Consider the following 24666-nt stretch of genomic DNA (forward strand, 5'->3'; position numbering starts at 1 on the left):
ATATTTATCATGCAGTAGATACAAATGTAGATGGTATAGATCAGTTACAGTAGGTGTAAACTGTAAACGAACAATAACTTCTCCAAATCACATTCACTGAAACCGTTGTTTACGACTCCTTCCAGTTTTTAAATCTATGTTTGGTAATTACCCGGCGATGAAACATTTTCTATCAAAATTGTTTGTAAGATATCCTTTTCCCACACAAGAATGATTCCTAGTGTCAGATAACTACAACAAAAAGAGACAGAACACGGATAAATACGGTTTATTGTACAGCTTTTTAATTTTTCATCCTTTCTGAGAAAGTTCATCTACATAAGTATGTTCTCACATTGACTAAATTTTCATATACACATAGAAAGAGGAAAAAAGGACTACTTTAATAACAGACATCTACAAACATTTACAATTCATGGAACAGTTATGATATAAAACAATTATTGTGCAACAAGATGCATATATCATATAATCACATCACATTCTTCTTGTGAGAAAAAAGGGAACAAATATTAATACTCTTATAAAAGGATAAGGAAAACGCCCCATTCCTTGATTGAATTCATTATAAATCTTTTCTCTTTCCCAAAACTGATGTTTAAAAAAAAAAATTGACTTTTACCACAGGAATATATTAGTTCTATCAATTAAATTATATTCAACAGACGAGAAAACGACACTCAAAATTTATTTTCTGGGATGTGATTTTGTACATGGATTTTGCAATATACTTACAAGAGCACAAATATATAGTGGAACTTGATACTATCCGTCCTCACACGACACGTACTTCCATCTTTTGTATGAAAAAAGAAATGTACATATGAATGAAATGAAATAATCAGGATTATCTTTCTCTTTGAACACATCAAATTTGTCTAAAGTTTCATGCTTAACACATTGAATACCAGATGATTTTTCTAACTAGATGAATCTACAGGTCTATGAACAGTCTGGTATTTAATGGATTAAAGCTGGTATATTTGAGAAAGATAAGCCTCATTATGTAGAGTACAATGTAATACCATATAAAATATAAATGTACACAGTTTTGTATTATCATTGTCTTTTGAGAATGGCGGTGATGATGACGATGGTGGTGGTAGTGATGGTGACATGGAAGTACAAAACGTTCTCTCACTTTAAATATCTTCAAAATTTTAAAAATCCTAGCATTGAATTTCAGTCAACATCCTGATTAAATACTTTGAAAAATTTAAAGAGAAAAAAAATAATACAAAGACAAAAATCACTACAAATCAAACTAGATCTTAAAATGCCACAAAAACCAATCAATGAGAATCGATAGATGATATATCTAAGATAACAAAGGAAAGAAATTTGTGCATCTAAGAACTCATCAATCTCATCTTTGCAGACATACACAATTCAATCCTTTTATTCATTCACTTAAATTTAAACAGATAACCTCTTATGCTTTCTGCGACATGAGCTGCAATACCTTTCAAGCCAAATAATGCCAACCATCTGCTACAATTTGTGTTAAACTCCCCGAAAGAATTGATAAAAAATAACAAAGTTTTCAGAAACAGAATTCTCCTTTCAAGCATGATATAAACATTTACACACTCGAATCTACAACATTTAGATAATGACGCACATTCCTGGTCGGTAGCAACCATTTCTTGCAATGTCAACAATGACATAGAAATAATAGTCTTTCACACCCACAGAGGAAGCAGCAACTGCTTGTATTATATGGTACTTCTCATGTTACCATTATACAGAACATATGAAGTGAACAGAATAGGACTAAAACTGAACCAAAAGCGCTGCGAATGCCCTATTCATAGTGTATACACCCAATGCTCTGTATGGGAATTACACGCCTAATGAAGTAGGCAAGGGATTCCGATAGAAGGATGAAGAAATCAGAAAATACTGATTGCATGGTTTATGATAAGACAGAGGGAATGCAAATGAATATATATATGAGCGCCGGATGGACACAATTGCAAGCTCATTCATCAAGCCAAGTTTCATCATACACATAGACCCATATGAAAGGAAAGGATAGGAATATAATACCAACTCCCATTGGATAAATGATCTCTCTTAGACTTTATATCACATTTTAAATAAGTTTCACGCTGTATCATTGTTTGGCACCTACATTAACTTGCATTCTAAGTCTCGAGACTTTAATAATATTGGTCTCCTTTGTGGTAGACAAAAGACAATCTGAAATTCTTCCCCCAAGCTAAAAAAAAAAAATGGAGAAAAAAATATATTTACTTCTCATGAAAGTATTTCATAATTCCATTCTATTCCTTCAGCATATTGAGAGAGACACAAACATGCAAACCATATAATACGCTACAGCTATAATATACACACACATCATGTCAAATTAAATTTATTGATAGAGGCAGAGAGACTTGATGAATCAAAAAGCATCTGATTAATTTTTGCCACAAATACCATAAACATTGAGCACCTATATTAACTAACAGATTTCATTAGGAAATGTAAATTTGTGAATGAATCCATGTCCAAACAATTCAATATTTGATAACATAATCAGATAGTATCATTCATAAATGACAAAATAATAATTAATTCAGGACCTGCTTCTGACAAATTTCAAAAGAGAGATATTCTTAATAAGTGAATTAGACAACGACACCCATTAGAAACAGATTCAAACACGACAATGCTAGTGTGAAAGTGAAGATCAGATATAGAAATGTGTATGTATTTGGTGAAAGCTGACATACTTTTAGGACCATCAAACCTCTCATCTCTTTCTCTCATCACTCACTCATGCTCTGAGCGGAAGCCTCTGTGATTTATTTACAGACTTATAAAATGCTTGGACAATCAGGACAGTCAGAACCCCTTCTGGTTTCTACCACAATATGACAGCTAATGGCGATTTCAATATCCATAACCAGTACATTGGACTTGGATCAATAGTGGTTTAATATGATCAATTGATTCATTCGTATGGGAGATGTAAAATTTTCAACAATACAAATAAATCTAATCGATGAGCAAACTTACGCCTTTGGGGGAGGGGCTGTAAATAACTCCATTTATTCTTCTTTTATATCATTTCTGTTTTTAATGATTAGAAAATTCCAAAGAATATTTTGAATGAGTAAGTATTTATCGAAAGAGGGTAATATTTATGTTTATTAACATTCCATAAGATATGAGATAATAAATAAATAAATAAATAGACATTTGAAAACCAGCCCTACTTCCCCCCCCCCCCCCCCCTCCCCATGATTCTATACAGAAAATGATGAATGCAGTGTATATGTGTAGCATTATTTGACTATATAGAAACATTCAAAATAAAATAAATGAGACTTTAGATGGATATTTATTACAATAAATTGATTGCAGTTTAAATGGTGGCCAGCCACTTCCATTACGTGATGAAAAAAAAAAGTTCACGCATTCATAAATGAAAAACGCCTCTCGGAACTAAAAAAATGACGTGAAAATTATGCATCGTGTATAAAAACTTGATGGGTATAGCCTATGTCACACTTCACATCGATTTCATATGCACAGAAAAAGTTGCGTTCTTTCATAACACGTTTTAGAGCTGTACATGGCTTAAATTGTATTAAGCAACATTCGAGGTTAAGCTTGTACGTGAATGTGAACGACAGAAACCTACATCACTTTCACAGAGACATCTGATGTTGGACACACTTGTAACATCTGAGGACATAGTGCCGTGAAACAGCGTAAGAGTACTTCACATAGTTGTGCTGTGCAAGTCCATCATCCAGATAGTACATTACTGATATCAACCATCATATAGTGAAATGTACACCACATTAAAGAATTGCTGACAAACAGGTTTACTCCATTAAAGAGGATAGACTCATTCATATTACAGAATTATTTATCATACCTACACCTCACAATGCTACATACACGCTCGTGTTTAAACTTGGAACGACTCAGTACAAGCAGGCTTTTTTAATTGCCATTGGTGCTGAATTTACGGTGCTAAAGTTTCTTAAGTTGTGGGATACCATATTCTCGGGAAGAATCATATCGTCCACTGAGGGGCAGAAGGGGTGTCAACTTGTATCACTTCATATAATGCCTTTCTAGGTCTAAGCAAAAAATCTTACCTCTGAAAAAAGAACTACCATGTTATCACCCATGGACGGCATTAAGCATGTGATATACAGGGGCTATATCTGAGCTTAATTTCACTTGCATTTGGGCATTACACTACTCCTGTGATGGATGTCGATAATAACGAAAACAAAACGATGGGGTGCCAATCTTTTTAACTGATAACATCTCTCTAACATTCCGACTAATATCCAGCAAAAGTTTTAAATATTTATTTTCCCGACATAACAGATTTTTATTTCCTACTACTAATGATTAAGCTGAAGCACATTCACAAACCAAACAACACTATCCTTTGGCATTCCATTATAATGTAATAAAGGTGAACAGTCAAACCTGCTTTAGTGACCACCCATCTACAAAGACCACCTGTCTATATGGACCACTTTTTGTGTTTCCCTTGTCCGGTTGCTATAGACAGGTTTGACTGTATCACATAATGACATTCCCAACCCTTCAGGGGATTTCCTTTGTTCGCTTTTCATAACACAGTCAACAAGCAGTCCTGGCTATCATATGTTTTCCAATAACATCACATGGTCAAACTATCATGACAAGAACAGTAAACAGAACATCCTTACGCGTCGCTACAAAGAATAACGGACAATTACATTTCATTTCTGCTTGTACAAGACTCAAGCATGCTCACAAAGTTGTTTATAAATACTAAATTAAAATCACTAATTTAGTAAAAATGTTGATATCTCATAGGTGTAAAAGCAACGAAGTGTCTCTTTTCTTGCACTGTGGAATCAGTCCGTTATTTGTTTAGGATTTGCTGTCGAACTCCCCATATTTAGGATGAAACAAAGAGGCAAATTGGATAATTTCAACCAATTCAGGTAAGCTGGAATGTCTATATTCTAAGAGTTTGAATTGCCCTTTTCAATAATTCAGGGTTAGTTTCAACTGCCCATTTTTAAGTTACAAAATCAAAGGTATACATGCAAGTTGAATAACATGCACTTCATGCCGCAGAGATTCATTTCATTGGCTGGTCATTTTCTTTAACCCTACTCCATATTTTCTTTCAAAAAGAAAGCAAATTAACTTGGCATCCCAACACAGACAGATTCTACAGCGAGACATGAGGCCTTTTAACTGTAGCAGAGATGAGAGTTGGAAAGTGCTTTCAAAGTTGAGTCTTGTTCTGTGCAAGTCCACCATTCTAACCACACGTCTGTGTCAATAACCACTACTTGGCAACAGTCTTATGTAACTTACTACCGGGAATCCGGCTGTGAGTCACACACTCGACCCGACCCCACCATGACAGACTGACAGAATTTGACCAACCGTGCTATGTATGTGTATGCATTTTCTCTATACACTGATATTAAAACATGTCGAACAGTATTTTTTTAAGAACCACTCGCAGTTTGTTAGTGAAACCCAGCCTCTAATGAACAAGGAAAACAACATTTCAGTTAAGAAAATCCTCTATTTCGTTCGATACCTCCTTGCATCGATATCAGCGAACTCTATTCCACACGTTTGTTTCTTCTATGCTAGACTGCAAATCCTATGAGTGATCGTCAAATTTGGTTATCGTGGTCCACTCTTCCATCAGTTAGTGGTATACTAGCAATATGGTAAAGGAGTTAGCTCCAGCAGAATCCAAATAAACTCCTCCATTCAATCACAAAAGTCTTTGTGGGATAAGAATAAGAGTCATTTGTTAAATAAACACTAGTAGTGCTCTGACTGCCATGCTATTCAGGCATTAGCATTTAAACAATATCAGAAGCGCAGGCCTAACAACAGCCTGAACTAGAGGCATAAGAATTAAGATCAGCTCTGAAGCACGATTCAGACTCTACAACCTGCCACTACCAAGGCATACAATCCTGAGACCATCTCTAAGTCTGTCCTGCATTAGTGCTATCCTTGTTCTAAAAAAACTTGGGAGTGAAACTATAAAAACAACCCTATTATCTTAAGAAATGTGAATTAGCTACATGGGTCACACAATCAAGTAACCTGCTGAATATAGAACATGTTGCTTGATGACGTGCCATTCTATGAAGCAGTCTCAGTTAAGTGGAGTTCATGCTGCATATTCAACGGGGTAGGTACGGCGGATCCCATCTGGCTCAGGCAACTCTATTGCAACAAGTCATTGGCGGCCTTGGATCCGGAGGGTTGGCCCATCTCCATGACAACGCTGTGAGCGCATCTCGTCATCACATCACCTTATGACCAACGCTTCCTTCTTCTCTATCTCTCCTTTAAAATATCTTGTGTGTTTTCATTTAAACATTTATGTACAGCATCGTGTCCTTTTTCACTTGCGTATGTAACGTGACGACGACGTTCTTGCAGCGCCCTCGTCGGCTGACTTCATGCCAGTACTGGTGGCACCATTGAAAGCAGAGTACGGAGTCGCGAGACGGCCATAGTCTCCACGTTGAACCGGGTCCGAACTAGGAGGTCCTGTGGCCAGACCTCGCACCAGGCGCCGGTTGTTGGTGCGCTGCTGCTCAGCGCGGGAAACTGGACGGGGAGATGTGGCTATACAAAGAAAATGAGAGAAAGAAAACAAACGATCAATTACATGGCCACTGATATTTCTATATATCCAACTGCAACTGAATAAAGGCACAAAAACTATTAAATGAATATATAACAAAAAAAAACGAGATATTACTTCTTCTTGTCCATCACCGTACACTGACTTGACTTTACATACATGAGAGATTTCAAATATGTCCATAATGAGTGTCCCCTGCCCTCTTTTTGTTATAGAAAAGGAAACTGAAAACTACCATGCAAAATAACAAGATAATTAGTACAAGCAGCCACTGACTTGAACAAATAATGAGTACAAAAACACTGGATGATACCAAAGTGAAAAGTTAACGATAAAAAGAAAAACAGATTCCAATTGCAAACCAGACTTTTCCCCAGGTCTTTTTTTTTCAAGAACAGTTCTTGGAATATGTTTTCAACATACATGTTTGAAATAGACATTTGTTTCAAAGACAGAAAGAATAATCAATAGTGACAAGAGAGTGAAAGAGGTGACATAGAATAGATGTTTTGATTGATTAGTTCTGAATGCAAAGAACAAAGAATTTTTAAACAAGATTATTTGAAATGAATAATGACAAGATATGTAGAACTGATAAAATGAAAGCTTCTTCACAAGCACAATTTTTGGACTATGCTACTATTGCTTCCTCAATAACAACAACTAAGATAGACAATCCCAACGAATTTACTGCAGCCAATTAAGGGAACGTATAAAAGAACAGTGCAACATCTTCTCCTACATCTCACTAAAAAAGCATGCTAAGATGAAGGGTGACTACCGAAGCTGGCACTAATCCCCTCTTCTAGGAAAAACTAACTTCAAATGCAATCAACAGGTTTGACATTAAAAGCAACCACCATGCCCCAAACAACAACATAAAGACTACTCAATGAGCTTGTTTGAGCCATCATACCCTAAGACAAGGAAAGGAAAAAGCAACACTGACGGCAAATCAACTGGAGCATGCCACCTGCCTACCTATCTGGCTTGTGTGCTGCGCCGAGGTGGTTGGCCAGGCTGTATACCTAACGGCACAGAGGGCCTAGCTGGCCCCCTGGTCACGGGAGTAGCCCCACCCCCCGAGATAGAGGTGGATGGACCACCGCCCACTATTGCATCCCCCATCAGGCCCGTCTTGTTTCGGGCGCTACGCCCTGTTTTGGAGGACCCTACTGATGGCACCGCCCGACCCAGGCTGGAATCTACTCTTGCGAAAAGTCAGAATAGCAATTTTGTGGGGGTGGGGGGAGGGAGGTGGGTATTCAATTATTGTATCAACCGCATTAATGGTTTCCACAGGAAAGTAAGAAGGATTTGGCAGAAAGGGCAAGTGTGTGGCGAGCAATGAAAAGAAATGGGACGATTTAGATTTTTAAAATTATTAAAGAAATTGGAAGTTGTGGAGATGATGAAAGGGAAAGAAAAAGAAAAGATGTGTGAGCAAGTTAAGCTGTGATACAATCAGTAATAATAGTCATGGTAATTAGAGCTGTCATGAATAGATGCATGAGATACAAGCATACAAAAGAGCATGAGAGGAACATGTAAATGATTTAATATTCCAGAACTTTAAAAGAAACAAAAATCTTCCAATTTTAAAATCACGAAAGGTGTCATTTTGTGAAAATTTGAAATTAGTCCAATTTTGTTGTGCTATGTGTTAGAAGCAAGCAGCCATAGAATTAAAGCAAAATTAAATGTGTCGAAAATAATTTTCTAAAATTTAAACTTGAATATATTTCTTGTTTACCTATAGCTTAAACTGATAACTTAGTGCAGCAACCTTGTAATTTTTCATCTAAAGGATTCTAAGGTCTTTCCACCTAAATACAGAAATTAATTTGAAGATGGTTTGCATTGAAAATAAATGTAACAACAGTAACATACTCACTCACCATGGAAACCTACAGAGAACAACAAAATATTACAAAAAAATAAATAGAATGCATTCATATGAACCCTAACCCATCACACACCATGAAATGTTATCTCCCCAAAATACACCCACCAGGAATAGCAAATGCAAGTAATTATAAACCAAAGAACTTGTGGTTTGTGCAGTTGCCTACATGTCATACACATGTAGTTATTGTGGTTAAAAAGGTTCTTCTGCAGAGAACATACATTACAATCAGTGTTATATAGTGCCATCCTTAGGCAAACGTCATAGAAAGTGTAATTGTTTTTTATTCTTTTAAATGGACAGCAAAATTGGTGTAATATGCAGAATGGCTGTGCTTCTAAAACCTGGTTCAGACAAGATATGTTAAACTGCCTCAAAAATTGCACCAGCAAATTAATGGGGAAATCCACCCTGATATTTAGAGTTGGTTTTAATAGAAGCAGAAAATGAGAGGAGAAGGTCATTGAAAGTTTGAGTAAAATCTGAATAAAAATAAGAGAGTTATATATTTTGAAGTTATGAATCAAACACAAATTGGCAACTCTGCGACATTGGGCAAGGTCAACTCCCATTTGCTCTGTAAACAAAATAAAAATGTCTAATTTTCCTTTAAGAAAATTTTCAATCATAAATGCACCCTAAATGTAATCATTGCAAATATCTGTTTATACTACTCCTGTATCAAACACTTTTGTTCTGTCTTCAATAATTAAGAAAATGAAAGTTCATGAAATTTCTGTAAAGAGCTAATTGGAGAGGATATCGCAAGATAGCTAATGACAACTTTAAAAATTCATAACTTTATTTTTAATTGGAATTTGCTCAAACTTTCACAAACCTCTACTCTCATTTTTCTGCTTATATTTAAACCAACTTAATATCAGGATGGACTTCCCCTTAAACAACATTTAATTTGTAAATGAATGGCAAGGGGCATCAGAAAAGAGAAGTTGCGGGCAAAACAACGGCCCCCTACACATATTAAAACAGAACAGAGACAAGCACTCTGCTGAAGTGGTGTTATTTCACCATGGTGCTTCTTTAAAGCCCGTCTGCACTAGTTTGGTCGGGGGATTAGACCTCCCTGCCAGGTCACTGACAGGTGGTTATCTCATCAAATCAGCTCTCAATTAACATAAGAAAAAGGGGATCATGGGGGACCAACAGGCACCGATTAGGCATTGTTTGCTGTATAGAGGGCGCAAGTAGCTAGTGCAGTGGGGCTTTAAGAGACAGTTTACCACATCAAGTATGAGTGAGGCTCAAGTAAGCGCGCGTTCAAACATCCTTACCTCCGACAGCCACCGGGTTGACGACTGCAGCCGGCTCCTGGTTTCTTAGCCGGACCGTGGCGGCGGTACCTGCTAGCGCCCTCGTTGTTGAGCTCCTGGGATGGTGGTGTCTCTCGTGTTCCTCTCTGTCTCTCCTCTCCGCCTCTTTCGTGGGGTGGGGTTTACCTCCCCTGCCTGGTACATCGCTCTAAACACAGACAAACATTTTAAATCGCGATCAGGAGTATGAATAAGGTTTTATAGGAATGAAAGGGTTGTGGTTTAAATTGTACTTGGTATAGAACCAAGAAACAGCTTCATGCCCCTGAAGCTTCAGACAGATCAAATCAGGGCCCCGTCTTATATAGAGTTACGATTGATCAAAATCGTAAGTCCTCCAATCAATCGCAAGTTTGCAGTCTCATATCTCTTATGTACATAGTTGCGATTGGTATCAACTCTTTATAAGACAGGATCCTGATCATATACAGTATAAAGAATACTTCTAGTTTTCAGCATCCCTCGGCGAGAATGATCAGCGAAACCCATGTCTTCTTGGAATCATGTGACATCACGAATGCCAGAAACCTAACCTTTGCCTACCCCCGGATACACAGGACAAGATCGTAATCCCATCAAGAGAGATCTTCAGCCTTAATACGATCACTCTGTTAGAAATAATCATCTGACCTTGTGTCAAGCCAAGTCCTTTAAATGGCTGACACAGTTGATTTTCAAGAAGCATTGTGAATGGATTTACTTAATGTCTTACAACATAATAAATGTGAATTCTCTGTGGCCCCTAGAATTGCCAGGGAACCGAGGCATGGGGAATCCCAGGAGGCTTAAAAAAAAACTGAACCACTTGCTAAATCTGGTAAGAAAATCATCTTACATGTCATGACAAGGAGTCTTCATGCTTCGAATTTTGATTTAAAAACAACAAACTTAATTAACCTAGTTCAGTGAGTGCTTTACAATGCACTTGACTGACATCTATAGTGGTTGGTTGTTCATTTTTATAATTATCTTAGATACACGATTTATAAATTTGGATGTAGATGAATTAAAATGCCTATTTGGCAATTTCTGTATTAAACCAATGAATGTCTACGTTCTTGTGGAGACAAGTTTTCTCTCTTTGAGATGCTTAAGATTTTGAGAAGGAAAAGGGAAACAACTCTGCTAAAAAGAGAGAGAGAGGGGGGGGGGGGGGGGAGGAATAGATTGAGAACGAGAAGTCAATTACAAATTTATAAAAAAAGAACACTTACAAATTTAAGCATGTTCCAGTCAAAGACATAGTCGTATGTGTAGCCTAATCGGTGGAAGAGATTGCGGAACAACTGTCTGAGAAAGGAGTAGTCAGGCTTCTCATCGAATCGCAGATTTCTTGTGTGGTTTAAATATGTGGCAAATTCGGCTGTGGGAATAAGCATATTCGAAATACAGTTTGAATATGGCGATATTGTATAAATATCGGAAGCACTTTTACAATACATTACACCATTTTGAAATTGACTTTTTAAAACTCATATTACAGAGATTCTACAAACGAAACAAAGGATGGCACACATCAATTTTCAAATCATCAAAATTGTAAGTAACTAATATACTAAAGCAATACTGAAAGTCTTCTATACAGTCCATTAAAACATGTCTAGCTTATATCACTTTAATGAAAATTCAAATTTGTATAAATGGATGTCTAGATGTGCACTGTTCAATTATGTGGTCATTAAAAACTTACTTTCCTAATTTTCATGTTCTGCATTACATGATATGCTTCATTCATTAGGGAGTAGCCCTTCTTTGTCAAAAGATCGGGCAAGTTTACCACCGCAATTCAAAAAGTAAGTGAATACTAGGTCATTGTGGGGTCATTGCAAATTCATTCTGTTGTCTCCCTCTTTTTTTTTCAGTTTCTCTTTCCCTCTCTCCTCCCCCTCTTTCACACTCCCCCTTTCTCTTTCTTTCTCTACCTTCTCTCTATCATTCATTCTATCTCTCACTCTCATCTCTTTTCTCCCTTCTTTCTTTCACTTTCTCTCCCTTCTCTTTCTTTCCTTTTCTCTCCCTCTCTATTCCTCACCCTCCTTCTCTCATCCTCAACCCCCCTCTCTCTCTCCCTTGCATTCTATCTCACTCACTCACTCTCTCTCCCTCTCTTTCACCCTCACTCACTCACTCTCTCATCTGGATATGCCATCAGCTACTACGTGTCAGGGTTTGGAGCTCATCTTCTATTAGGAAGGATGCAACTGTTACTGACAAGAAATCAACTCTGCTTGAGTCACTGCCTCGGCTTCTTGCGGACAGATACCCGCGCTAATCCCTTAATTCATTGGTCTTTCAGAACTAGGAGTATGTTCTCATTGCAAACTATGTTACTCGGTTGATGTATCGCGACAGCCTCTTGGCTAAATCATGATGAACTATGTTATGCATGTGTAAGAATGTCGATCCCTGGCATTCCGCAATGTGTAATGTATGTGTTTTGTTCCTGCATTTGTATCAATTCCTTAGCCAATGAACAGCATAATCAGTATGATCACATGTATAATATGATTAAATTCCCATATCTAAACATCAATTTGTTTTCATCAGTAGATATAATCAGCTTCATATTTGTAATCCATGACCGACTTTACAACTTCTTTGCACTGTAAACAATTCATACATGTAGTTTAGCGTGTATGAACGATTGCTATCTTTCATTGACAACCAGGGAGACCAAATCAACGGGCTCTGTCTAGATTTGCTTCATCATTGGCCTTTGTCCAGATAACCTTTGCCAATGGCCTTTCATTTGTATTGATTCTCTACTTGTTCCCATAGCTGTGTGAGTCATACACCTCTCACCAATTCAGGGCTTATGGAATTTATCAACTCTCGAGCTATATTCATTCAAATAACCCTAATCATTTCAACAATACCCCAGTAGAATTTGGTTTATCTTAGAGAATATCCTACAGTTGGTGTACGTAAGTTTCAACTGCTGATGGAAACTGGAATCTAATTAAGAGAAGGAAGTGGATCACAATGTTTTGGTTCTATTGCGAAATGGAAAATGTGATGGCGAAAAACAGGATATCTGTAAGAATCTAGGCAATGGCCCAATCCTGCAAACTTTCATTCATGCACTGGTTAAACAAAATGATCTATTATGTATTTTTAGAGTACAGCTTCTTCATCAGTTATTATAGTTGAACAGCATGATCTAGTATAGACTTTCTAGAGTACAGATTCTCAACGAGTTATATTAATAGTACAGAGGTATCAATCATCACTAATTTTATGTTACAATAAAAAAGGGTTGATTCGCAAGAATTGTGTGTGAACAAAAGTGGAAATGAGGCATCATTCGAGTGGAAAATAATAAGGGTGTGTTCCTCGTTTGTGGTTTAGGACAGACTGAAGCACATGCACGTTTACTAAATTGTTTTCAACATAGTTCATGTCTCCCAAATTATGATTTTATCACTCACTAAGCAGTGACAGACTGGGTTGATTGACTTTAGAAGAAAAAAAGGAGAGTGATTGAAAACAGTATTATAGAGTGACACATCATCTTTTGTTCGCCAATTAGCAATTCTAATTCGGGTGTTCTCTCTCCGATTTCATGGAAGATAACGCCACTTAGTCTTTGTTCTCATACCCAGTTTTAAATGAATCCTTCCGACAGCAGACGAGCTTCCCTGACATCACCTAATTCCCTTCACAACCACAAGTTAAGCCTCCAATAAGGGCATGAACTGAACTAATCATCTTCCTTGAATGTACACATTTTTAAAGCAGAACTCCACAACTCCAACCCCCCCCCCCTCCAGTCCTCTACTCCAAGAAAGAAAAAATGCAATGTCATATTTTTCTCACCTCTTGCTGTGCCATACACAAAAGAGATCTCATGTGCCATATTGTATTTTTCTTTTAAAGTATGCATCATTATGCAAAAGCTTTTTAATTCTATTCATTATGTTACACCATAATACTAGAGTAATTTTACAGATCGAACACAGGGATTTCATTCCCGGATTTTTTTCGGAATTAACTATGCAACAGCATTGACACCTCGTCCCATTTTGTGACAAATTTGCACAAACATGGCACAAATAGTGGGGGGAAACGTGACAAAGTCTATAAATAATGATGTGTTGAGCCTTTAGGGCCAAAGACTAGTAGTTGAGCAAGGCAGGATTTACGTCGTACGGGCTGGGTTCTGACAAAAGGTGTTGTTTATTACTGCATCCCGTGGCAGTGATACCTTGTACCCATTTAGGGGGTATCCTGTTGTCAGGGTAGAGCATCTTCTCATGATTTGACATAATCAGTGACCACTGGTGCATGAGCACGCAAAGAGATGATCTAATGATAGTCAAGAGATGATTTACATTGATGCAAATCATCATTGTAATGAATACTAATCATAACAATTTCTATAATAATTTTTTTAGTGCACAACTATTGTCATATGATCCACTATACATGAACCATGCAACCATTGGTATACATTTCATGTGGCAAAAGATGCAGTGAAATGATAAAGTGATGGTACATAAGGTGCCATAGATTTCTGTTCAATTATTTCTTAAACAAGATTATTATTTATCTTTATTTTTATTTTTCTATTTATAAATTATATCATGTTTTGGGAATTGTTTTTTGGCTTGTCTAAAAGGAAGTACTGCTTTTCGTAAACTGCCATTCACTTGGTAAAAAGAATATTGATTGTATTCATACTATGCATTCAACCGCTGAATATGAAAGCCAGAAATATGACGGAGTTCATCAATTCAGTGAAATGCAAACAAAGCAATGTTGTTATGATCAGTCAATACTAATATAAAAATCACTCAAGTGTAGCTCATCAATAACTTGTGAAATGAATCCAATAGGCACATTGAGTGTATTATACATGTTATGCTGTTCTTCTTTGACTAACGTATTCTGAGAATGCTCTTGTTTAACAACCCTTTGCATGTTTTAGATGCAAAGAAACTTGTGTATATCAGTACATATTTCCGAGAGTTACTTGGCAACACTCAGGATTGCGCCCAAAAGATGTTCTTTTTTCTATTTCAAAAGCCTCTTTAGATGTCATTCATTTGTCAGTTTGACGTAACCGGGTAATTGTTCATTAACGGTTCTGGAAAGCAGCCAACGCGGATACATTCTACTTCCTCACAATGTTCCTTTCATCGTGTCAAGATATTTTCTAAAGTGTTATCTCTTTTACAAAAACCACAACAACAAATTTACAACCTTACTTAAGGCCTTCTTTAGGTTTAGAATTTGATACAACTTGGCTAAATTTGCCACAACTGGAAGATCATATGAAAAATGTCGCCCCTCACACTGAAGTTAAGAGTCCCTTCCTCTGCAAGAAGAGCAAGTGTTGTTTTATTGTTACCAATTTGGCACATGTTACAGACCCCCTTGCTATATTTGGACAGCTTTATTTCTAGCTGTTTTTTTCTATTAATAAATCACTCCTAGGTTTCTTCAGTTCAGGAGAAATGCATGCATTAGGTTCATTCGCACACAGAGCAATTAGTGAGATTTTAAATATATTTTCGGATCTGCAATCAGACTTGCCCCTTTGTTTGAGTGTGAACAGAAATATATCATCAATTAACAAGACTCTAATTCTGATTGAGATTGTACTATCCCCATGTCTTCTTGCGAATAACCACAAACATTTTGCTGTACGCTCAGTGCTACAACAATGGTAATTGGAGCGCTCTCTGCTAGGGTCTCCTGTTACAACTAAATTAACTGGAAAAAATATAACAAAATCAATTCTACTTATCTCAAATATGAATGGGTGCAGAGGAAGTGGGATATGAATCGTAACTCAAAACACATTTTCTCTGAGTGTGAATGGATCTTCTGTTGCATATATTCCATATTCTAAATTCACCTTTCCAGACACTAGACTTCAGACTTGAGTAATGATCTACAGCTAATTGTTATCTGGGTCCCTCCCCACCACTACTCACGTGAGTATCCTTTGCAGAGGACTTCAATGGGCGTCGACATCTTCTTCTCACTGATCTTCTCATACTTCTGTTTCTTGGTAGCCGCCTTCAGACCCTGCCAAGGTAAACTGCCTCGGTTGAAGTACATTAACATGTAGCCTAATGATTCCAGGTCATCTCTCCGACTTTGCTCTGTAAGGATAAGAAGACAGGATAGAGGGATTCATAAACAAACTGATAATATGAGTAGATAAGACAAAGTCAGATGTTCCATTTTCGAAGTAATAAGACTATGTGGGAAAGATGTTGTCTACACCAGATGACTGAAAACAAATTACGAATGACGTAAATTCCATCTAGAAATTGATAAAGATTTTTGGTCAGCCCTGAAAGAAAAAGCACAGAGTAGACATGTCAGCTATCTGGGTGAGAGATAGAAAAGCTGATTACAAAAGACATATGCTGTACCTGGTAACCTTTAATAGAAAATAATACAGGAATATCTCAAGGCAAATTCTGAATACAGTCTATTTAGTATGCTTTTACATAATAATTTTTCTGAAGAGGAGAATCTAGGGTTCCTACAACTTGTATGAAGGGGGAAAAAAATAGGACTGCTTTCTCCAAAATTGGAATAGTTGGCAGCTATAAAATGCAGTACAAATGCTCATGTGGGATTTCATTTCTACAGATAGACACATAACAATCATAGTGTACATGTACATGTATGAATATATAATTGAGATCTACACGTATATGATGTACTTGACTACATGTACACGTATATGATGTAGGATGACGTGTACATAATGAGAGCCATGGACTGTGACAATGAAAGAAAAGATGGAGTATAGAGCCATTAAGAATACACAGAAACATGGAAACAAAATCATTTATTCTGTGACTGATTTGGGGCAAAAGGTTTTGAACAAATGAACTTGCCAAGTACACAAATCACAAAGATTGGTGATAAATCCATGGACCTCAAGGAGCTATCAAAGACACAAAAGGAGCCTCTATTATCCACTGGGTGCTACATGTATGTTTTCATCACAGTATTAATCTACTTGTAGCAGTAGAAGGCCACCAAAATCTCACTCCCAATGATTCATCACATACTAGAATCAAGTTTCTTTCTTGCTTGAAATCCAATATTTATTTTCTTTGTCCTCCCGCAGCAGCATAAGTCTTGTAAAATTACTCATTTTGCTGTTTTTCAGTCATCTAAAAACATACAATGTTGATTGCCACGCGTGTCAATTGAAGTGAAAATGAACATGTCTGGTTTACATGTAAAAAAAAACCTGTGAAAATATCCAAAATGCTTACAAAAATTGTTGATCTCAGAGACGAGAAATATCTCTCTGTACCTGTAACTTTTATAACTCCTATACAGTTATTTTCTCCTCCTAAAGACTGCTATTAATAAGCCATTTGACTTTAAAGGAACCGACTCACATTCATAAATGATGGAGCAACCTGATAATAAATAAAGGGGGAATGAAATCTGCATGTCACATACATGTAGACATTTATTGTGTATGTCATAGATCTTAACTGCAAAAGTGTTGTAGAAGTAATGAAACAAACCAAAGCTAATCAGTTCATGGAAAATTCCCCTGCTCATTTGTAAAGTCATGACCATTCAAACTATGTAAACAGCACATCCTTGGTATTGTAATAACCTCCCTTTCAGAAATGTAAATGTAGTAATCACCTCTCGTAAATCAGAGATAAATTTCTGCACGCAAACAAAAATGGAGTTGAGGGACATGGCTTTGGCACAGACTTTGGAGTATGAATCATGAGCTAGACCTCTATTTCAGATGTGTATTTCCCCATTGGATTGCAGCATTTCCCCCATCAAAAAACAAGACAATAACACATCTGAAGTTCACAGTGCATACTACATGCAGCATTTGAACGATTGGAAATAGATGCAGAGAATGAAATATAAAAAAGTATTCGCCCTCTTTGATCTTTACTTTCCTCAACTGATAAACAATTTTTAAATCTCTTTTTCACTTTTCACTTTTTATAACTTATATTGTCGACGATTTCGAGAAACACAAAGCTCTGATGAAAATGTTGCAGTTTAGGCCCACCTAACTATTATGTGGGCATGAAAATACCAAATAAACTACAAATCAGACTAACAGTAACAGACTTGCTCAAGCTCAGGCTGAGGTGTACAGCAAATTATTACAAATTGCCTCCAATTTTTTTAAAACTTGCAATCTGCAGCTTAAAATCAGTGCCAAAACACTTGCAGCATAAAGCAGATGACAAGAAAATTCTCATGGATTTCTCACCTCAATATTTTTCAATATTGGCATTTACCTGACATGCAGGGAGCACATAGCCAACATGGAAACTGAACTTTTACATTCCCATTCTGGACACAGTAGCCATTTACATTTCATCGCACCCTTTTCCCTTCGTGTAAACATCATCATGTATGTATGTACCACTGCCAGTTAGCATGGACGAGAAGTCGCTCCGTCATTCATCACATCTAGTACTGGGTACATTATCAATCATAAAATAGATTCTTCTCTGACAATGGATTGAAGCCATGCCTGGCCTGGCTCAGTCAGAAAGCATCAGCCTGCGCCTCCCTTATCTTGGAGTCATCAATCATTTTTCGTGGAAGGTAGCACAGTTGTTATAATGTACACTATAAGAATGCAATCAAATTTAATAAGGCATGTAATTCATAATGTCTGATTGTACATGTAAGCAGACATTTTCCCAAGCTCTGTTCAATGCCATTATGTGCATGTTTTTGTTGCACTCATTATTTCACTAGAGCCTCCTGTACTACGCGAACAAAAATATGTCATCGTGAATTCCAGATTTATGTCAAATCAGCAATGGGAATTTTATTAACATTTATTTTACACTATTCTTTATGTTATAAAATAGGCCTGCATGTATTTAAATTTGACACAAATAAGAAATGATGGTGCAAAGAGCTTGGAAAGATACTTTGTAATGTATTTGAATTTGAAATGGAGGTATACACCTGCAAGTCTCGTCCTCTTTTCCCCTGATAGATTCTTCATTCTGGAATCCTGTATCAAAAGTATATACATTTAACACAAACAAAATGTATTTTACACGTCTGCTGTTATCACCAATTTGTTTGCGACCTGTGTTTCTACTTCTGGGTACACAAGGGCAAATCATTTCCCTTAATCATTTCCTTCCTACTTCCTAACCATCTAATACTCATCAGGGGTAAATTCTTTCTTGGTAAGACATCATCTACCAGAGAGCATGGACACCACCGATGCAATGCCCTTGCTGACTGTCAAATCATTGCTCAGGCATCTTGACTATCGCTCCTGAGAAAAGTATATGACCTATGGCTCGCCATTCAATGTTTATTATGCTTCCACAAGCACACTGATACATGTACAGGCCTCTTCTCTAGACAGAAACGTATAAGCTTACATAGGAGCCAGCCCCTCACTGCCGCCGTGCATCTATCGCAGTGGAGTGTGTAGAGAATCGCCCCTTTCCGTACCACATATCAAGCCATGCACATATCATCGAGAGAGAGAGAGAGAGTTTCGCTACAATACATGAAATACTGGAGCCTTGCCTACGATGCAGCATCATACTGCATTCAATAGATAGTCGCCACATTGTGTACATACATGTTCGTGTGCACACACTAAGGAGCTGATGAGAGATGGCTTTCATGATCCAAGGGAACAGACATTGCAACTGTCTTCTCATAAAAATTTCTTGTGAACTTCTTTGAATATATCGGAAAGAGACAGGGAGGGAGGGGATATCTAAAGCTGATTTATTTTCATTTTTTAAAGTATGCCCATATGTTCATCATATATGTAAATGGGTGTAAAATAACCTGATGTCCATATAGGCCTGCACATTTATTCCTTTACAATAATTAAATCCACAAAATATAGTAGGCCTACAGGATTTGCAGACCAGTAGGCCTACAATCCTACATGTCATGGGGACTAGATGAAGTGAAAGGTGGATTACTTGTAGCCCTGGAACACTCAACAAAGAGGTTGGGGGTCGTAAGATTTCAGAATCTGAATTCAATTTCAAAGAGATATCTACAACATGGATAGGGTGCAAATGGATACCCTAGGTTGAGTGGAGTTCAATATGAATCATATGAATGAATCATAATGGTGATCACTATCACCCTTCCTCTGAAAGGTAGCCCATACAACACCCCGATACTACACCCCGATACTATACCCCCTACCCGTAACTGCCCCTACCCCTCTGGTCCAAGGGGCATCCCCTTTAGGGTCAGATTGAAGTCTGGTAAGTCCCAGGGCTTTACTAGGAATGGAGAGATTAATGGTGTGAGGTCATGTCCTTTGGACCACTTATGTGATCAAGGGATTTAGATTGTGATTGTGGTCCAAGTAAATATGACCAAGGAAGGAACAGGACACTGGACAGAGTTCCTAAAGAAAATAAAGGTAGTCATTGGTTGCAGGTCCAATGACAAAGGGCGACTTACTATTATAAAAAAGAAGAGTAACTGCTGTAGATAAAATGTGCATGAATGTATTGAATGCTGAAAGATTAAAGCAGAAAGAATATATCACTTTGAAGTGTGTTAAAAGAAAATATAGCTCATTTGTAATACCGGGGCTTTCTACAACTGTTTGGAGAAAAAAGCGCATAACATTTGTCTGGACTTATGACTTCAGTATTACTAACTGTAAGCCTAAATTGAAAGTAACACATGCATGCTGGTATGTGTGAAGGTACATTTACCTGGACATTTACGTGGGTTGAGGCAACGTCATATTTCTAGGCCTGCAAAATGTCAGTCTATGGGCCTAAACTACCTTCAGATAAAATGCCAAGCATGTTACAAAAACAATAACTTAGGCCTATCTAGAAATTTCCCATTAAATGTCATTTATAGAAATAACCTTGCATCAATTTACATGGTAGAATTTAAAAAACATGAGCAGCAACTTCGTGGAAAAGTTGACAGGAAAGTGAATAAAAGCAAAACCATCTACAAAAGAATGTCAAAACCACCAAGGCTAATCACTCATAATTATGCAGGTTTTGAATCAACCACACTACGATATTGAATATTCATGGTTTAAACAAATTATTGGCATATGACTGAAAATAGTTGGCACCCTTTTTCTTTGAATAATGTATACACAAGGTGATTTAAATTCATGCGGTTGTTCTAACAGGCAGTGACTCGGCTGGCTCACCAGCTGTTCATGATGTACCCGTACACAGAGTGCTTTACATCATCTCATATATCAATACAAATTAGCATGAGCCTTGTGAGACATGGCCTTGTGATGACATGGAAGATAATCTAATGTTTACTAATCTGAAGATCTTTGAATTATCATTCATGACACATGTTGGATTGGGTGAAATGAGGTCAACAGTGTGATTGTTGCAGGTAATACTGACTGGTGGCAACGCTTGGTGAGTAACCCAAAACAGAAGCGCTCTTGAAGTGAAACAGAGTTCAGAGTGCAAGACTGTTAATGATTTTAATGATTATATGGACAGAAATCAACTGGGACATTCTTAGTAATAAACTTTAACTCAACATTCACATTCTGCTCCTCGCTTTATATTGTTTTGTGCGCTTGTTATCTGATTTGTATGTGCTTGAGTGCTTGTGTGTTTTTTGTTTGTTGGTGTTTTGCGAAGTTTGCATAATCCCCTTTTTGTATAGCTTTCAGCAATCGGATCTAGTTATAGTTATAGGGGGGAGGGGGTCGTTTGATTAATTATTTTTTTTGAAGGGGAAGGGGCCCACCTCCTGGACATGTGTGCCCATCACCACGAGAATGCCCACTGCCACTCATCACTTTTTAAACTTTTAACATTTACTATTGGTTTGTAACGTGCACTTTGCAATTTTGTTTGTATGTATCTATTTCAATAATTTATTTTGTATATCTTTAAATGTAACAAATGTGCAATTCAGCCTTTGGCTGCTAATCATTTGACGAATAAACTCTTTTTGAATTGAAAATCGAATTTGAATTACCTGTAAAAACAACATGGTTATCACAAAAGCGACATAACAAAACACAGACAAGAGGGCAACACTGTTTGAAGTACACTAGAGAATAACCATTCCTTTCCATTTACAATGTGACCTTGTATAACCATTTCTTGTTTAATAATACTGCCCTTTTTAAAACCAAATAGTATGCCACGTATTTTATTGCTTTTCAGAAAACCAAGAAACAAACCTATTATTCTGTAAACTGAAGTCAAGCACATCTGCCCATCGATGCAGAGCTCTTATTGTATTGTGTACAGCGCAGCCTATGTCATTTGGAGTGGTGCATTGGAAGTTTTAGCCAAATGTACATAAGCCAATAAGATTAATTGTCTTCAGAAGCAAACTATTAGGAAAAACATAAAACTGTAGACACACCACAAAAACTTGATTCCAATCAACTGAAACGCTTTCAATCTAAATCTAAAGGTACAGTAACGGATGATTAGGAATTTAACAACTCTGCCTCTTTTGTAATAAAGAAATCAAGCTTGCATTGCATTTAATTGCATCTAATGACCAGCATAACATGCATATCAGAACATTTTTTCTATAAGACTAGAAAGAGAAGTGGGAAATATCTTGAAATCTGTACACAATTAGAAAACAGATGATCCCTTCAATCAAACAGTAGAACAAAACCAATACCTAGTGTAGTAACAAAAGGTTGCATGAACTAATAACACCTTTCAAACTACTGTCAGCGAATTATGATAGAACAGAGGCCTAGATACAGTGTATGGACATGTATGATTCCTGTATTCATCCACCTCTCTCTTGAAAAAAATCAGACTCTCCAAATGACTGAGGTTTACCCCCTATCTTTGTTGTGACGCACCTGCTGGGTAAATCGAATCATAAACATCATCGGGTCACCTCACATCTAATGTTGGGATAGTGCCAGGCAGAAGGCGCGTCTTCATCATCTTGAGATTGCCAAATAGCCCGCTATTTGGGAAATAATCCCGAAGTAACAAATCACGTCTTCACTATCTCGAGATTGAAACTATCTTGAAACTCGACCTTGAGAAATTAGCTCGAGATATTTTGCTCAGCGTTAGCGTGTATTGCGAATATTCGGTCTAGTGAAGACGCATGGGACAAATAGCTGGATATTTTACCAAATAGTAGGATATTTTGCAAACTATCCCAAGATATCTTGGGATGACAATCCTGACCAAATATCCTTCTAATTGCTACTTCGGTCTGATGAAGACGCAAATTAGCAGGATAGTTTGCGATCGGGATAGTTCAAATAGCTGGATATTTGGCAATCTCGAGATAGTGAGGACAGGCCTAGAGAGAGAAAGAGCCAGGGAAAAGAATCAAGAGGCCTTGTCCAAGTACTTCAAAGAATTCCTAAAATGTGCTAAATGGTAGTTTACACTGACTGAACTTGGAGATTTTGCTCTTGTTCAAATTATGCCACTGCCTCTGATTATTCACATAGAGGAAGCACTCTTTAATCATTAACTTTTCTGCCTTGTTTACTTTATCATCGATAGAAGAAAGATGAGAATTACACATTCTCACTCATCCCCCTCCTCCAATACATAAAAAGAAGCAGTATCGTTTTAACTGTTCCAACTTTGGCAAGACATTGATCTTCATTTGCCACACTCAACCCAGGCGTTGTAAATGGGTACCTGGCAGGAATTCATTCCTTGAAATGCTAGAGCGCCGTAATGGCAGCCATGCTAAAGCCAGGGTAATAATCAGGAGTGCCAGTAGTGTGAAGTCTGACATATATGAGTGCTACAATATACAAGGCTCATTTTATTATTATTATTACCAGGAGACACGGACAACATACAGTGGCCCTACTTGTTGTGAATCAGGCGACCACAACACCACAGCAGAAGGCATATCATTCAAACTCCTAGTCCCACTCATTTGCTTCTGAGACCACAACATATGACATATCATTCAAAGCTACCGAGACCTGGTAGATCTCCTTTGTTTAACCCATGGACCATGTTTATAATACGATGGCATGTACGAACATGAATCAATCATGCACAGTACATGATTGACCTAAATGTAAACACCAGAATCCATTTTGAAGATCAACAAATGGTTCTTTACCGTAATTTTGGATCTATTTTTCTGCAAATTCCTTGTGGATCATAATGATATGTAAAACAATGCCTTTACCCAAGTCGCACCAAGGAGACTGACACCATCGCAGCATTTCACAAACTGTCACAATTACAAGTTCGCCGACAACCCATTGAAACGTTTGTATTAAATTGACCATGAGTTTCAATGGGATGTCAGTAAACTTGTAGTTATGACGGTTCCTGAAATGATGCCCTGATACTTGTAGGCAATAGACCAAACAAAAAAAACGATGTCATTCTGAATGGCCAAGACTTTGTCGGTTATCGATAATTTTTGAGTTGATTTGGCAATGTGACCCAGGTACTAGACAAAGACTGGACAAGGCATTGAATTGGCACAGTGTTGGTGCTACCCTAATCTGAGTGCTAGGTGGACTCGTACCAAACTACTGTCATCGCTATCATCTGTCAGCTGGCTGTACGGTCTGGTAGGACAGACACACAGATAGCATTCATACAGACAGACAGACGCATCTGTTGGATCCATTTTGATGATCAGCGTTTTCTCCCAGCTTCCTATCTTGTGTGCTGGCCCATGCCAAATAATTACCTGGTACTAAATGATTCTACAGCTGCACAGATTCAGTGAGACAGGAGCTGTGTTACAATGAACTGGCCTTTTCCCAATGGCTAAAATTAATTTGTTTGGCTTTCAATGAAGTAAACATTGAAAACCAGTTTTGA

At 37.4% G+C, this 24666-nt stretch overlaps 1 protein-coding gene across 1 annotated transcript in view; it reads right to left on the reverse strand.

Moving 5' to 3' along the window:
- Positions 1-262: 262 nt before the first annotated feature.
- The window catches only part of LOC574554 (casein kinase I), a 50417-nt gene continuing 26013 nt past the window's right edge, over positions 263-24666 (reverse strand). Inside the window, 5 exon segments of the mRNA XM_774870.5 lie at positions 263-6636; positions 8554-8562; positions 9854-10040; positions 11107-11255; positions 15832-16002. Coding sequence (XP_779963.1) covers positions 6410-6636; positions 8554-8562; positions 9854-10040; positions 11107-11255; positions 15832-16002 — 743 coding nt within the window. The 3' untranslated portion in view covers positions 263-6409.

The sequence above is a fragment of the Strongylocentrotus purpuratus genome, unplaced genomic scaffold, assembly GCF_000002235.5.
Source record: "Strongylocentrotus purpuratus isolate Spur 01 unplaced genomic scaffold, Spur_5.0 spur5_scaffold_14, whole genome shotgun sequence".
In the NCBI taxonomy this organism is placed as follows: domain Eukaryota; kingdom Metazoa; phylum Echinodermata; class Echinoidea; order Camarodonta; family Strongylocentrotidae; genus Strongylocentrotus; species Strongylocentrotus purpuratus.